The sequence below is a fragment of the Aquila chrysaetos genome, chromosome 4 (genome assembly GCF_900496995.4).
Source record: "Aquila chrysaetos chrysaetos chromosome 4, bAquChr1.4, whole genome shotgun sequence".
Classification (NCBI taxonomy): domain Eukaryota; kingdom Metazoa; phylum Chordata; class Aves; order Accipitriformes; family Accipitridae; genus Aquila; species Aquila chrysaetos.
In genome coordinates this window covers 54536581-54551362 of record NC_044007.1, presented here as the reverse complement: position 1 = coordinate 54551362, position 14782 = coordinate 54536581, and the positions used below count along the sequence as shown (strand labels likewise).

Below are 14782 nucleotides of genomic sequence, written 5' to 3'. Positions count from 1 at the left end.
ATTGTTCTTCAGTTGTGTGATTTCATTTCATTAAGTATTTGCATACTAATAGAAAGCTAAAGTTACAAGTCTACTGCTGTGAGCGATGGTTAGCCACTCCTTCCAGTCCTTGTGTTTACTTCTACAGTCATCCACATTGCTTTGGCAAAGCACAGGGAGAAGCTTCAATGATTTCAGCTGCAATAAACCAAATCAAACTAGAGATCAATAATGAACTTAATTTGCTATAGAGACAGCCTGTTTGCTATTTCATCCAACAAGGTAAGTTAATAACCATTTTGGGCAAAAAAGAAGGACATTAGATATTCTAATTTTATTGTTTAGAAATTGAATAAAAAATGTTTTTTTACCTTTGATCTTACATTCTGGGTTTATTTCACATACATTATGTGTGAGCTTTTGAAATTAATGTTTGAAAACTGGGGGCCAGTATACCTGTTTGCTTAGTTTCTTTACTTGGGGACCTAGACTATCTATTAGAAAAATCCAGTTCCTTTATATCAAAAAATGCATTAAAGGAAGTGACCAGTCAGTCCAGCCTGGCTAATGTCAAAGTTTGAACACTTCCAGAGCAACATAAATTTAGTTAAAGATCAGGACATGTAATCTATACACTAAATGAAGCTGAATACAGGTAAGATGTTGGGTGGTGGCAGTATTTATCTGTATAATCTGTTCTGTTTACAAAAGAATCTTATATCTGCCTTTTAATCAGAAGAAAGAAACTATAGTCAGGCTTAGCTTTCATACTTCTAACAAACATTTTATTTCTAGGTGAATGCCCAAGTCTTAAGTTTCAGTAAGTTGCCTGACTCAGAGGCCTTTGCTGTATATTTTCTATGTATTTTCAAGTAATAAAAGTGTTCTGTTTTGCTGCGCTTTTTGTATAAGTTAAATGCACTCTTGATTTTTAGGTTTGTAAAGAAGGAATTGTACATGATTTTAAAGATCATTTGCAGAATGAAATGTTTCCAGGATCTCTATAACTTTAATAGTGTGAATAATAACAGTTCTATTTAATAAAAACAAGGATTTTCATTGTTAGATCTGAGTTTAGCTCTCCCCCTTTTTCATGAGAGTAAAAACAGTCATGCAAATGATGTTCCTGCTTGATATTCTGATACTGAAAAAAAATGGTATTGCCAAGGTAATTGGATAATGATTTTCTTAAAAGCATGAAACATCTTTATCTCAGGTACGTTAATCCTAATGCCATTAATCCTCTAAGGCAGCAGATACCATGCATATGTACTTGCGTGCAGTGTGGTATGTGACCTTGCAAGACATAATATTGGCCATCCAAAGTAAGAGCCTGTGGGAAAATTTGTGCAGACCCCCTGACTGAAAAAATAAAAGAGCTGGAGGTTCACATAGACACTTTTCCCAGCATCTTTCCAGATCAACAGAAGGAAACACAGTACAGAATGTTTAGTATCATATGTACAGAAACAGAATGCATGAAATAATGTGATCGATTTTATTTTTGCAATTTGTAATTTTGAGAGGGCTTTATGTTTTTCTTTTTTCCCATGATATGAAACACTTTACTGTGACAGTAAATTGCATTGTTTGCTAGAAGCTATTACAGCCATTCCTTCTAGGCACCAAAGCAAGCACTCTGAAAATCAGGTCACTTCTTTTAGCAGGTATTGCTTGAGGTATTTGACTACAGGCACAGAAGTATTAAAATGTTGACATTATTTTATCTGCCTGTATTTTCTAAACAGCAAAATAGGTACAATGAAAGGAAATGCTGAGCTTTAAGAGTTGTTCATGCTACTCAAGTTATACACAGACAGTGCTCCGAGATCCTTTCATAAAAAGTATTACAACTGTTAATAGCCAAAGCAAAAATCTACTACTTCTAAAGCGTTTCTTTACCCTGCAAGTGCTCTCTACCAGTTACACGATGTCTTACTGTTTTCTCCTACTCCAGCCTTTGAAATCAGGGTTTCTAATTCTTGTGAAACTGAAACAAGATAAAGGGGAACTGGACCCAAATTTCTTTCGCTAATATTCTCTTAAACACTGAAACCTTACTGAAAAGAAAACAAACAAACAAACAAACAAACAAACAAACCCCAACCACTCAGCCTTAAATATCTGCAAGAAAACTGGGCAAACTATTTAACTAAAGTAGCTTTTTAATCAAATAGCCATTACATTCTTCTTCTGCAGCTTTGTCTAGGCAGGCAAGTTAGTTTGTACAAACACTCTGACTTCATTAATGTGTTAACTCAAACTAGAAACATATCTGGGTTGGTATTTTAAACTGTTCTCTAAAGGTGGATGTTTTTCCTTACCATAGCCAACCTTTTCTCTTTGGCACGTACAAGGGTTTACCCTTACACCCAGAATGTGGTAATGGCACTTGGATTGCATTTGTATTATTTCCTTTGGTTTTGCCCATGCAAGTAACTCAGTACACAAACCAGCCAGTGGGTTTGTGGTACTCCCTGAGACTGCTGTGCCCCAGTCTCTATGTTAATAGCTCAGCTTTCTTTTTCTGCAACTAGAGTGTTTAAAAGGTGGAAGAGCTACTAAAAAGGTAGCGTGCTGTTCTTCAGTGGTTGCTCACTTCACTGAGTAAGCACAGCTCAAACTGGAAACTTCCTCCTGATCACATCATACAAACTGTGGGGCTAGAGCAATGCATTCAAAGCCCATCATGGTACACAGTGTTTGCATGTGTAAATAGGAAGTTCTGTGGTAAATTCATTGCAACCAGCTTTCAAAAGTTAGCCTATCGTATCTAAATAATTTTGAGAAGCTTTGGGATAAAAGGTATTGTACTTATATATGGGGTTATTGATAATAGAACTCAAGAATTTCAGAGTTATGGTGCCCACAGCAACTATATCTCATCACTTGTATTGTGCCTATAAACTACAGCATTAATTTTAACAGTATGTCTATTATTTAATAAAACTACAAGTGTTCAGCTTACCTGAATTATGGGAGCTGTATGACCATTGTAACTTTAACTCCCCTGACTTTTTCTCAGTTAAAGACACCAACCTTAACATTATACTAACATATTTTATTTAGTGCATTAAAGATTAATTCACTAACTTCTTTTAATGAAAAAAGCCAAGATCTTTAACTAAAGCATAATGAATAAAATATTAATCAGATTAAAGTGCATGTCCTCTGAGAATTCACAGATTTTCTACATACTCTGACTCAGATATCTAATGTCTGCCTGAAAACTGATCAGAAATACACTATTACAGGTTTTAAACTTCTGACTGAAGTCTGAGCATGGCATCAAAATGTCAGCAGAGCTTGATTTTACTAAACCTGTGTTAACTTCTTTTTTGTACATGACAGATTTGAAAAGTCAAAGTTTTACAGTTGACAAGCAGGAACTGTAGGTTCCACAATGTATGTGTGGGGTGGCATGAATATAGATTGTATTTTAGCATTTGATGATGCTATAGTCTAGAACCAATGCAAGAATAATACCTGAAAAAAATACTACCCTCTGTCTGTCATTAGTGGCTGGAGAAGGAGTGTAAAATGCTCCATACTCTTGTATGTCAAAAATCAGAATTAAAACCACTACCAAGTATTACCTTCATTTGCACTTTACAAACGTATACACACCGGGAAAGCATCAACTTTCCAAATCTGGGGTTTAGGCATAAACTTAGAAGCCACAAAATTGAAACACTACTTTTTCTTTTTTTTTTTTTTTTTTTTTTTTTTTACATGGAAACATATCAGAGCTGTATATTCAATCCTGTTCCTCCAGTGGGTTCTCTTAGTACTTGGTACTCTCAGTCTGTAATACTGCAATTCTTAGAGTCTTACCCTCTTCTAAAAGAATATTTTAAGTGGTTTTAAGTGTATTTATTCAACTGCTTCCTATAGATACACAACTCTGCATGCCATTGTTCAATAAGAAAATTGGACTTTGAAATATATTCTTGCCTTAAGGAACTTCTATTCTTGAAGCCCAGGCAAATATCAAAAACAAAACAAACCAAAGCAAAACAAAACAAAACAAAACAAAACGAAAAACAAAACAAAACAAAACAAAAAAGACAGGAAAACAAAAAAGAAAATGGCAACAAACTTAGAAACTTTGTGTGCTGCTGGAAGATAAGAATTTAAATGTTTCACAGAAGTAGAGTTACCAGAGTCATTAACTAAAGGATATTTAAAGAAAACATGGAAATTTACTTTAAAAAGGCACTTTTTTTACTTTAAAAGCCTGGAAGTTCAAGGAATGTCCTAAATCATGATATCAGTAGCAGGAAAATAAAAGTCAATGGAGGAAGAAAGTTGGCAAGGTCTTGGGTTTGAAATCAGCAGGAAACAAAGCAATGACATGACTTATGATTAGTTTGGTTAATTAATTATAATTAGTAATAAGCCCGTGAATGCTTAGGACCATTAAATATCTTTGTTCCTTTGTACAGCACAGTGGTTTTTGGATAGCAGTTTATAACAGCATAGATTGATAAAATGCCATAAAAATTTGACCTATAGTGATAGTAACATTTGAAAGGCCTTACAGCCTCTGGACTTAGGCTTATGTTTGGAGTGGACATCAACAACTAATCTGTTAGCAAACAGTCCAGTGTTTCAGTTTTGGTTGTCTAAACAACCTGGCTTGTAAATGCTCTTGCTGAAGTTTGGGAAGCAAAGGATACACAGGATACTCTGCAGAAGGTAAATGTTGCTGAAGAACAAACTTTCCATAGAAAAGAGACACTTCACGATTATCCTGGTAGATGCTAGTATTCTTAAGCTGTGGGCCAAATTTTAGCAACCCAGATTTGAGATTCCTTGTTTAATATGGCTTGTAAGTGTTTCTGAGCATTGTAGCAATAGCTTGCTTTATAGAGTTGATTCACTAAGACTAATCAGAAAAGTAGCAAACTAAAAATTCACAACTACTTTTATTTAAATATAACACAAAATACGTTTTACTAAAAAGCCCTTTTGCAGTTTCACCTTTACTATAAAAATGGGGTTTCTGCAAAATAACTTCAGGACAACTCCTTCAAGGACCCTGCTCCACTGCATGTTGTTTCTGCTGTTACAGGAAAGAGAAGGATGTTGGTTTACAGTGATCAGAAGCCCCAGGAGCAGAGGAAGGGAGAGGATGCGTGGGCAAGAGCACCATGCTCTTGGACTGTCCTTTGCTATGTATGTCCCAAAATCTCATGAATGCACATTCCCAGCATTCCAGATTTCCAATGCAAAGAACGGACAGCACTTACTTCAGATCAAGAGAAATAACGCACATCAATAAGAAGAAAAAGGCAATAAAGAAGTTGTATGACTCAGACACTCAGACTAACATAATTCAAAAGGAGGATCCCTGCAAGCTGGCAGGTGTTCAGTCGCACTAATTATGCTGTAGAAGCAATAGTAGTATAATTTTACACTTGCAAACCTACTTTTGTGATGATTAGTACATAGCTCCACTAATTTGAAATGTATCTTCAACCAAAATCATCCTGGTAAGCATAGCTATGCACACTCTGTCTGAAAAGATTGTGATACAGAGATTCGCATTTTATCTTTTGTGCCTCCCCAAAGGTATTCAATATGTTAAGCTGAACCAAAAATACCCTGATGTGGTTCGTAAATGCTTTGAATTAAAACAACAAAAAAACCCAGATTTATCCAGCCTAGTATTAGACCTAACTGAGGCTCCTATGTCAGCATGTTTGCTAGAAACTTTCCAGATAATAAACAACTCCAGAGGTGCTTGTGACTATGCAGGGGGAGAAGTGGGCCTCCACTGCAAACAGCAACCCATGGTCAAATGGGATTGAGGATGGTCCCTTGGCCATGAGAGTTTTTGTTACAGCTCTGTTGTGGCTTAGCACAGTCAAATCTTGCTGTGCAATTACATCAGGGAAGAGTGCACTAATAAGAGAATTGTGTTTATCACTTCAGGTTCCTCAAGATGAATGGACTGGATACACTCCACGAGGGAAAGATGATGAGATTCCCTGCCGACGAATGCGTAGTGGCAGTTACATCAAAGCCATGGGGGATGATGACAGTGGAGACTCAGACACAAGTCCAAAGCCATCTCCAAAGATTGCTGCACGGAGAGAGAGCTATCTCAAGGCCACCCAGCCATCCCTTACAGAGCTCACCACACTCAAGTAAGTCCGTGTTTTCCTACATCATATAGAGCTCACCATTAAGACATACAGTTTCTGTTCCTATTTCTTTTTACTCTTTACTTCTAGGTACCAGTGAAGGGAAGTATTTAAACAAGTGTGTTCAGTCATGCTTATTTTCATTGGGTTTTTATCTGAACAAGGGTCTATTTGGAAAATGTATTTCAATGTTATTCTGAAAAGGGACCCTACTACCTGCACTTTGAATTTGCTAAGTATTTCAATCTGTTAGTGTTAAGTGAGTATTCAGGTATGTACAATAGGTCTGTTCCTTAAATACTTTGCTGAGTTACAGCTTTGGCCTGCGAAAGCTTTGCACAATTGTGTATTTATATATACTCAACATGTGAAATCAGCCCTAAGCTAGTCTTTGCAACTCATCAGGGAGCATCTGACATTTAATTCAAAAGAACAATGACTGTCTGAAAATAGACAAATCCATGGTTTCCTGTCTTTAGTTCACTCAGAATTGCACTGTATTTTTTTGAGAAATATAACCAAAACTGAAATTTTTTTAATTGTTTATGAAAGCTTTAGTCAAGAGGAATGATGAATTTATGGTTTTTTAATGTCACTTTGTGTTTTTCTTTTATTTGGGCCTTTTAAAAGAGCCACCCAAATTCTTATGAAAATTTCACAAATGGACAATTTTGGAATTAGTGTTTTATTTTAAATTATTCTAGAATTGAGAAGTCCCTTAAAGCAAGAAAATAAATTATATCCATAAAAGAAAATAGTATGGATTTAAATCAACAACTGTTTCTGTCTGTCTTCTGCAAAATTCATAGCTATAATAGTGAATCATAGTTCACTGAACCAAAAATAACCTAATTTTAGTACAACTTGCCTAAGGCTGTAGCTTTAAAATGGAAAAAAAGAGAGCTGTATCTCTTCTAGTATCTGTGATTAGTGACAAAAGACTCCTACATTTCCCTCATTAATTTCCTCTCCTTCCTTGTCCTCCTCTACCCTATTTTTTTCCCAGAGACCTTATCTGAGAAATAGATTTTAGAGAAAAGTGTTTGATCCTTGTTAAGAATGTCATGCTCTTGACATCAGTGATGAATAGACCAGAAGAAAAAAACATGCTTATTGCAGCTCCCCATAGCAGCCTGACTGACTCTGTCTCAGGGGGAGCCAGGAATTGCTTCTGCTCTGTCTTTCCATTAGTGTCCAAAGGAGAAAGCAGTCTCATTTTCTGCAGGGATTTTCATAAGCTAGCTAGGACTTGCTCAAGGGATCCAGTGATTTCTGTCATCATCCAGCAGACTTTACCACATCCTTTCCTGAGCCAAAACTCAGTTAGTACAACCTCTGCAAGGTGAACATCAGTGTTGGGTATGACCACAAACTCCATAAAGCCATGCTTGATGCATGGACACACTATCAGGCATGGAGCTTTATTCTTTTTGAGACTTTAGAAACATATGCTCCATAGTTCCATAATATGTATGTGAAGTAAAATGCATCAGTGAGTGTATTTGCTCTTGGTCATTTCTGTTCTCCGTAGATATGAGATTTGCAAAAGAATATGGAATTATTAAAAACAAAAAGTCCTGCATGTCACTGTTCAGTCACAGAGGATGTTAGATCAGAGGGGCTATGCAGCAGAAGCTTTTGGGTTTAGCTTTGAAGTCACTGTAATTCAGCAAAGTGCTGGTACAAATAATTCATTTCACATATGTCTTTTAATCCCTTCCTATTCGGGAAAGCTTTTAGGAATGTGCTTAATTTTAAGCTGCACTCTGTAAAATTCATGTAAGTTTAGGAGTGATGCAGAAATAGGATATAAATCACAGGGTGGAAGAAGGAAGGGGAAAATGGTAAATGTTAGTAAAACAAAGAAGAGGACAAAATATGAAATAACTTTTCTTTTTCAATGACTTTTCAGCATAAATTGGTATGAAGTAGGATTATTTCTTTTAATCTGTGATGATACTTCATAGAAATATCTCTTCCTGGGAAACCTTTCCCCTTTCAGAGACAAATTGTGTAGTATATAATTATGCATTGCTTTTATTCCTTTCTGCTGAACATGATAATTGGGGGGGGGGGGGGGGGGCAGGAGGGGTTGTGAGAACTAGCCAAGTGCTTGCTCTGGGAATTGAAGTCTTCTGTTAAGCTAGGTCTTTTTTGCAGACTTCTTCATACTTTCTTAGTAGCATGACTTGACCTTGACCATGACATTGCTTGTTCATCCCAGGGCTACCCTGATTACTCTGAGAGTTGTGACAGAGTTTTGCTGGCATGTCAGCCAGAGACTAAATTAGGGCCCCTAACTCACTGAATATAGGTCATCAAGGAATTGCGTAATGTGTGATAACAAGATATTTCCTTGGCTTACTGTTGACTTGAGTTCAATTTGCACCTGAATAAGAGCTTTAGGGAAATGAGCCAAAAGCCACTCTAGTCAGCAGGCAGACCTTTACTGACACTAGTGGACTTTTTAGCTGACATTGCAGGACATTATTTACACCTTAAAGCTGAGTGGTATTTCACTCCTTTAATTATGTTTTTTCTGTCAGTGAAGAACAAGGCACCTTGTGAAAGCAGTGTTTCTACAGTGGTAATTGTCAGGGATCTTCTGCACTTCTTTCTGCTACTCTTTCTCTGTTTTCTGTATGCAGTCTCTAGTTGGCTTCACAGTTCATCTTTGGCAGAGCAAACAACTTAAAAACATGTTGCTTTTTGCTTTCACTGTTGTTTTTGAGGGGATTTTTCATCTTGTGGGACTTTTCCTCTCTGAGTACTTAAAGTCTAATATTGGTCTCACAACCCAAGCTGCTCCTCCCACCTACCTACCTACCTACCATTGCTCATGCACCTACTCTTCTAAGAAAGGATTTTCATTATTGCCAATGTTTCTTTTTATATAAGGAATAACTTTTGAACAGCACAACTGTGTCATACCTCCTTTACGTAATACAAATTTATTTTCCTGGTTTCGATGAGGTTTTTTTCTTGCTATACCTTACAATGTCCCTCCTACAATATTCCTCCCATGCCATGGTTTCCATGTGGTTACAGCACATGTGTCAAATGCTATGGTACCATTCTGAATAAAGCACAGCTTGCTGTGATCTTGAAATGCACACCTCCGCTGCTGCACTCTCATACTACCAGGAAGTAAGCAGCTTTTTCTCTGTCTTTGCTGGCAGTATCCTTTTGGTGTTTAATCTTTCACAGCCTAGATGAAATGATCCACCTGAAAAAAAAAATGACATTTTCTTGCCTATTCCCTAAAAAGTGGCAAAAGTTTATCTTGCACTTGTAAGCAGATGGAAAATGCACTGGTTAACTCACTTCCATAGAAGGTGCAGGCAACAGATCACTGACGTTTCTGTTAGAGCTGAGCTTGATTTAGGACATACTCCTTCACTATCTATATGTACCTTGTTTATGTTTAGCCTGGTTTTCTTTGGAAAAAAGTATGCAATTACATTGTCTGTCCACATGCCAACCTGTCACCTCCATCTCCCAGTAACTTTTGAAACCATTGGCCAACTTTAAGCAAGTTTGCTAGAGAGACTGAAGTCTGAAAGGTATGAAGTTCCAGCAAAATTTATGAAGATCCATAGCTGGATGAAGCAGAGAAAGATCTGCAGCCATCTCTTACGATCTCTTGAAGAAGAATGGGCAAAGTAGCTGGTGAGTCAGCACACAGTATAACCTGATGGCAGCACTTTCCCAGCCTAAAAGATGAGGAATATGGAAGGGACTGGAAAACTCTGTTGTGGACAAGAGGTCTAACAGATGGATCCTGTTACCATAGTTTTTCTACTTCATTCTGCTCCTCTCCTCTTTTCCACCGCAAGCACACTCACTGCTTAAAACATGGGTTCACATTCTGCTTCATAACTCAATATTGCTGCTACTGTGGGGACTGCAGCCACTTGAGCCTTCTTCACTTTTTTTTTTATTTTTTCTAAAATATTACAGTGCTTAATGGTAATCCATTTGTGGACATTTTACAAGGATTTTGAGTTTTATACGGTTGCAGAATTGTTCCTTTGAACTCATATTTGATCATACAAACTTTTTTCTGAGACAAGTTGTAGTCTCTGATCACCACCATATTGACAATTTCAACAATCTTGATACTTTGGAGATGCGTTTGTAGAACTTGTATAAAAAGGAGAAAAGGAAGAACAGAAATTAGTTTTATCTTAACAAATCTTTATTTTTAAGGTTTTTTAATAGACACGTCATGTTTTTCCAGTCAGCCATGACTTGGAGAAACACAATAATAAACACCACAAACACTTTTTAATGGGCACCAAGTTACACCACTGATGATGAAAAGAGTATGTGAGCATATAAGCAAAAAGCATTAGGCTTTTCTCCTTTTTATCCCATGGTAAAGAATTTGTCTGTGTAACTTCCATCATAGCTGCATCTATTCCTGTGATTTACTGCATAGATGAGTGATCCTTAGAATAAACCAACCAAGTCCTAACTTAAAGTTTATCAGAGACATTCCAAAAATAATATCTCAAAATATGTGCATGTTATTTGTGTACACCCAGGCTTATATTTTTTATGTGCTAATACAAACAGTGTTAAGTACTTTCTACTTGTATGTTTATGGGAATCTGAAGATAAAATTGTTTTGAAAACCCCTGTGCCATTTTTCATAATATTCTCTAAAATCACAGTAAATGATCAAGCTCAATTAAGATGCAGAATCTGGTAGCAAACTTAGTAACAGTGACAAAAGCAGAAGAAAGAGGTCAATCTGATTTATATATCCTGAATTCCAACTTTTCATCACCTGTCTGAGAATTGGTCAGGTCAGTTCCTGGAGGACAAGCCTTCAAGCTAGGGTCAACCAATATTACAAATCAAATCTTGACAGAATTGCAGGACCAGCTCTGCTAGGATGACTCGCAAAAAAAATCCAACCACCCCATTGTTACATAGTATAAGATATTTCATATAGAATATCCCCTGATCCTTGTAAAAGTCAAAGAAATTATGATCAAAATAGTTTTATAATCTGCAAAGCTCTCAAATAGTTTTGTCTGGTGGTAATTTTTGGTGATCAGGAGGAAGGTGATATGCACACATGGGCACATCCGTATAGACTGATGGGAAGGTAAAGTGCATCATGTGCACTGAGTGAATTAATGGTGAAATTGCATGATGTCTGCTTTCAAACATGATGCTAGCACTGATGTGAATGAAAGGATGAGCAAAGTTCCAAAAGCTTGTTACACTAAAGACAGCAAATTAAATGTCGCATAGCAAGGATGTTGTTAAAATGACGCTGGAGGTCATTACAGCTTTCATGTTCCTATAGTGATGCAACACATGTTTGTGTATGTAGATATCTTCATGATATCTCAAACTGAAATATGGAGCTCTCAGAAAACTATGGAACAATATAAACTCTGGAGATGGTTCTCACACTTTCTCAGCTTTTTTAAAATGCTGCTCTTGGGAAGTGTCCGTACTGAGGGAAATGGTAAGGGATAATTGTAGCCTGACACACTGGCTAGGCTGTTCTGGCATTTGAGCAAACTGAAGCTGATGTCCTTACACTGCACTTCATCATACAGCGTAGCACATATGCCATCTTGTTCTTAGCAATGAGGTCCTATTTACTTTAAGGTGTTTCTATGTTATTCTATATTACTATAACATGTTCCAAAATATTGTCCAGAAAAAGGTGCCATATAAACAAAAGCATACTTTTTTTTAAATGGAGGTGTTGTCCTCATTCTGCTAGAATTAATGAAAATGTCCCATTAACTTCACTGGCTGAGATCACAGATAGGGGGAAGGGAGAGGGAAAATATGAGGTGATACAATACCTCATCTTCCTTATGATGAATATTTTTAGACACACGCAGGGAAGCTTGTTAATTTTCTTTCTTGTTGAGTGACTTCCAATTAGGGAACAATGACTTTCTTAATTAGTACAACAGGAATAAGTCTGATTAATCTTTTATTAGTATTTTACAGTATGTTTTACAGTGTGTTTCATTGTTTTGTGTTGCAGTCTCTTTTATTTTCATCAAACCTTTAACTAGTGAAAGAATTGTTTCCATTTTCCTTGAGATGTGTTTTGTTTGTTTGCTTGAAGGGGGAGTTTTTTGGATTTCCCACGAAAAAGACTGGAGCATCTCCACGAGTTTTGGATGTGCAGCTGAAGGAATAGCATTATGGAGCTATTGTTGGCCTAGGTAGTAACTTTCCCAGCCCACAGTCACTGATGCATGATCTATTTCTTAGCCTTTTGTTCATGTTATTGCAATCGCTTCTCTCTTCCATCTGAAAGCTAGGGAGAAGCTCTTGGCAGGTTTCTCACTTTTCAGGCTCATGTGTCAGGTATTATTAAGTTCAGTGAATAATTTATAAGTCAGAGGAAAATTTGAAAGACAAGACAATAAAAAATATATTTATTTTGAGGTAGTAGGTGGGCATACCTCTGGAGCCAGTGGTTTCCTTATGGCAGCTGACATCTGGTTTATGTACATGATATTTAAGGTGCAGAGGATATTGATTTATTGAAGGAACTTAGAGCTTGGAGCTTTTAATGAGCAGTTGCAACTATCCACTGATGGATATATAAAGCATATTCAGTCAGTTAATGCTTAATATCACTGATGGGCATGTGAGAAAGCTTGTGCCACATGGCAGCTTCCCTTCTGGTCTTTGTGTCCCCTCCCACAAAGGTATGTATGCCTTTACAGCACAGAAATGAACCCACTCATCTCACTGTACAAGCCTCTGTGGAGACAGGGCATTCCTACAGTTCACTGAATAGTACATAGGCAGGATGGGCACTCCTCCTCTCTACTTCTGTGATGATCCTCACCAGTTTATCTTGCAATGAAACTGAGATGCCCTAACTATCGCAGTCTCACTGCTAGCAGACATTGCTTATCCCATCGTAAAACTTACCCTTGTGTCAATGTACACCTAGCTCCATGTGCCCTGTTACGTCAGTATTGTCACATTTGTATAAATATTGTTATTTCTTGTTTCTCTAAGATTAAAAGTCATAATTTGGTTGTAATCTGTGACCTATACTACAGTTGTTGCCTCACTTGTACTTTTACCTTTACTTGCTGAAATTTGAGGCAATGAAACAGTTACAATTAACTTACATAAGAATAAACATCAGCCAAAAAAAAAAAAAAAGCCTTTAACTTTGCTAGTCAATGTGTGATCTTTTGGCAATACTGGAGCACAGTTTTGGAAGTCAATAATTTGTTAAAAGAAAACCTGCAACCTCATTTAGGTGATTGCCTTACTTGCAGAAATGAAAATCCTTGTCCTGTATCTAGTCATCTGGCTCAACTTCACACAAGATTTAGCTTTATGTTAGACATAGGTACAGATGAAAGTGAGGACTTCCAACTTTTTAGCTTCTCTCAGTTAAATCCTGTAAACATTTATTCATTTTAGAGCAAATTATTTTGGTGAATTCAAGTCCATCCCATTGTCTGTTTTCAAAAGCAAGGTCTATCGCTGTACTTTATGGGTCAAATGGGCACTTCCAGGGCTTGCTTTACGAAACACAATTACAATCACTGAACCAAGAGGTGTGTTGCAGCCATCTCTTTCAGGATATAGTTTTTACACAGCCAATCTGCATGTTTGTGTACAAAACTGATCTCATTTATTTTTAGCCCTACATCTGCCCACCTACTCAAAAGGTTGCCTCAGAAAGGAACTTAATAATGTCCAGTGGGGACAAGAGAAGAAATACGACCTTAGACTGCAAGGATATACACAAGCTATATGTTAGGAAAATTTTCCTAATGGTACTGATAGCTAAGTGCAGGAGTGGATTGCCAAGAGAAATCACTTCACTGGACATTTTCAAGAAAAGGATAGAAAATGTCTGTCAGGACAAATTTAGGTATTACTGATCCTGCTTTAGGGTGGGAGGAGGGACCAAATGACCTCAAGAAGATCCCTTCAAACCTATCTTTTATGGTTCTCTATCTGTCTTTCTCAGGCTATTGAATATACCCACTGTCACTGTTCTTACTTTCTTTTCTTAACTTACTCTTTAAATACAAAAATGAAATTCTCATCAGGACCAAAGTATTCCTGAAGGCCTGTTGTTGAATAGTAAATATAGATAACCCACCCACAGCAGTGCTACGTAATTCTTTCATGTATTTTAAATGTTATTTCATTGCTAGCATTTTGAAATTATGTTCCGACTGCTGCCAGCCATACCATGCTTGACTCTCTGTATGTGATCTTGTACTATCTGGTTTAGTTTGCTAAAGGGAGCTCAGCTGATGTATTAAGTTTGCCATGCAGAAAATTCACAGGCATAAAAAGAGATGTGCGTTTGCACAAAATTCACTGTAGAGTCCTTAATGTCCAACATAACAAGACAAGCAAACAGGCAACAATAATTAAGTTAATTATTCATAATAATTTTCTGTTCTGATCAGCTAGAAGTGCAATATTCCTTCCCTGTGAAATGCTGAAGACCTTTAAGATTAAAAGTGGAAAAAGTTAAAATAGTGTATTTTGCTTTAGTTTTAATGTGAAATTACAAGACAAACTGTTTCTGCAGACATGCTTTGGGATCTTCTGTTAATTTGCATCACGTTAGGGTGAGAGAGAGAGAGACAACGAAAGTGAGTAATTGTTCTGCCCTTGCA

The 14782-nt window shown here is 36.9% G+C and overlaps 1 protein-coding gene across 7 annotated transcripts in view; it reads left to right on the top strand.

Annotated features, from left to right (window-relative positions):
- Positions 1-14782, top strand: part of DLGAP1 (DLG associated protein 1) — a 424396-nt gene that overhangs the window by 291261 nt on the left and 118353 nt on the right. For 6 of the 7 annotated variants that reach the window (XM_030012046.1, XM_030012047.1, XM_030012044.1 and 3 more), the window contains one exon: positions 5917-6131. In XM_030012046.1, coding sequence (XP_029867906.1) covers positions 5917-6131 — 215 coding nt within the window. Of the gene's footprint in view, positions 1-149; positions 262-5916; positions 6132-14782 lie in introns of those variants that run through there. The other variant, XM_030012050.1, reaches the window with a different exon arrangement.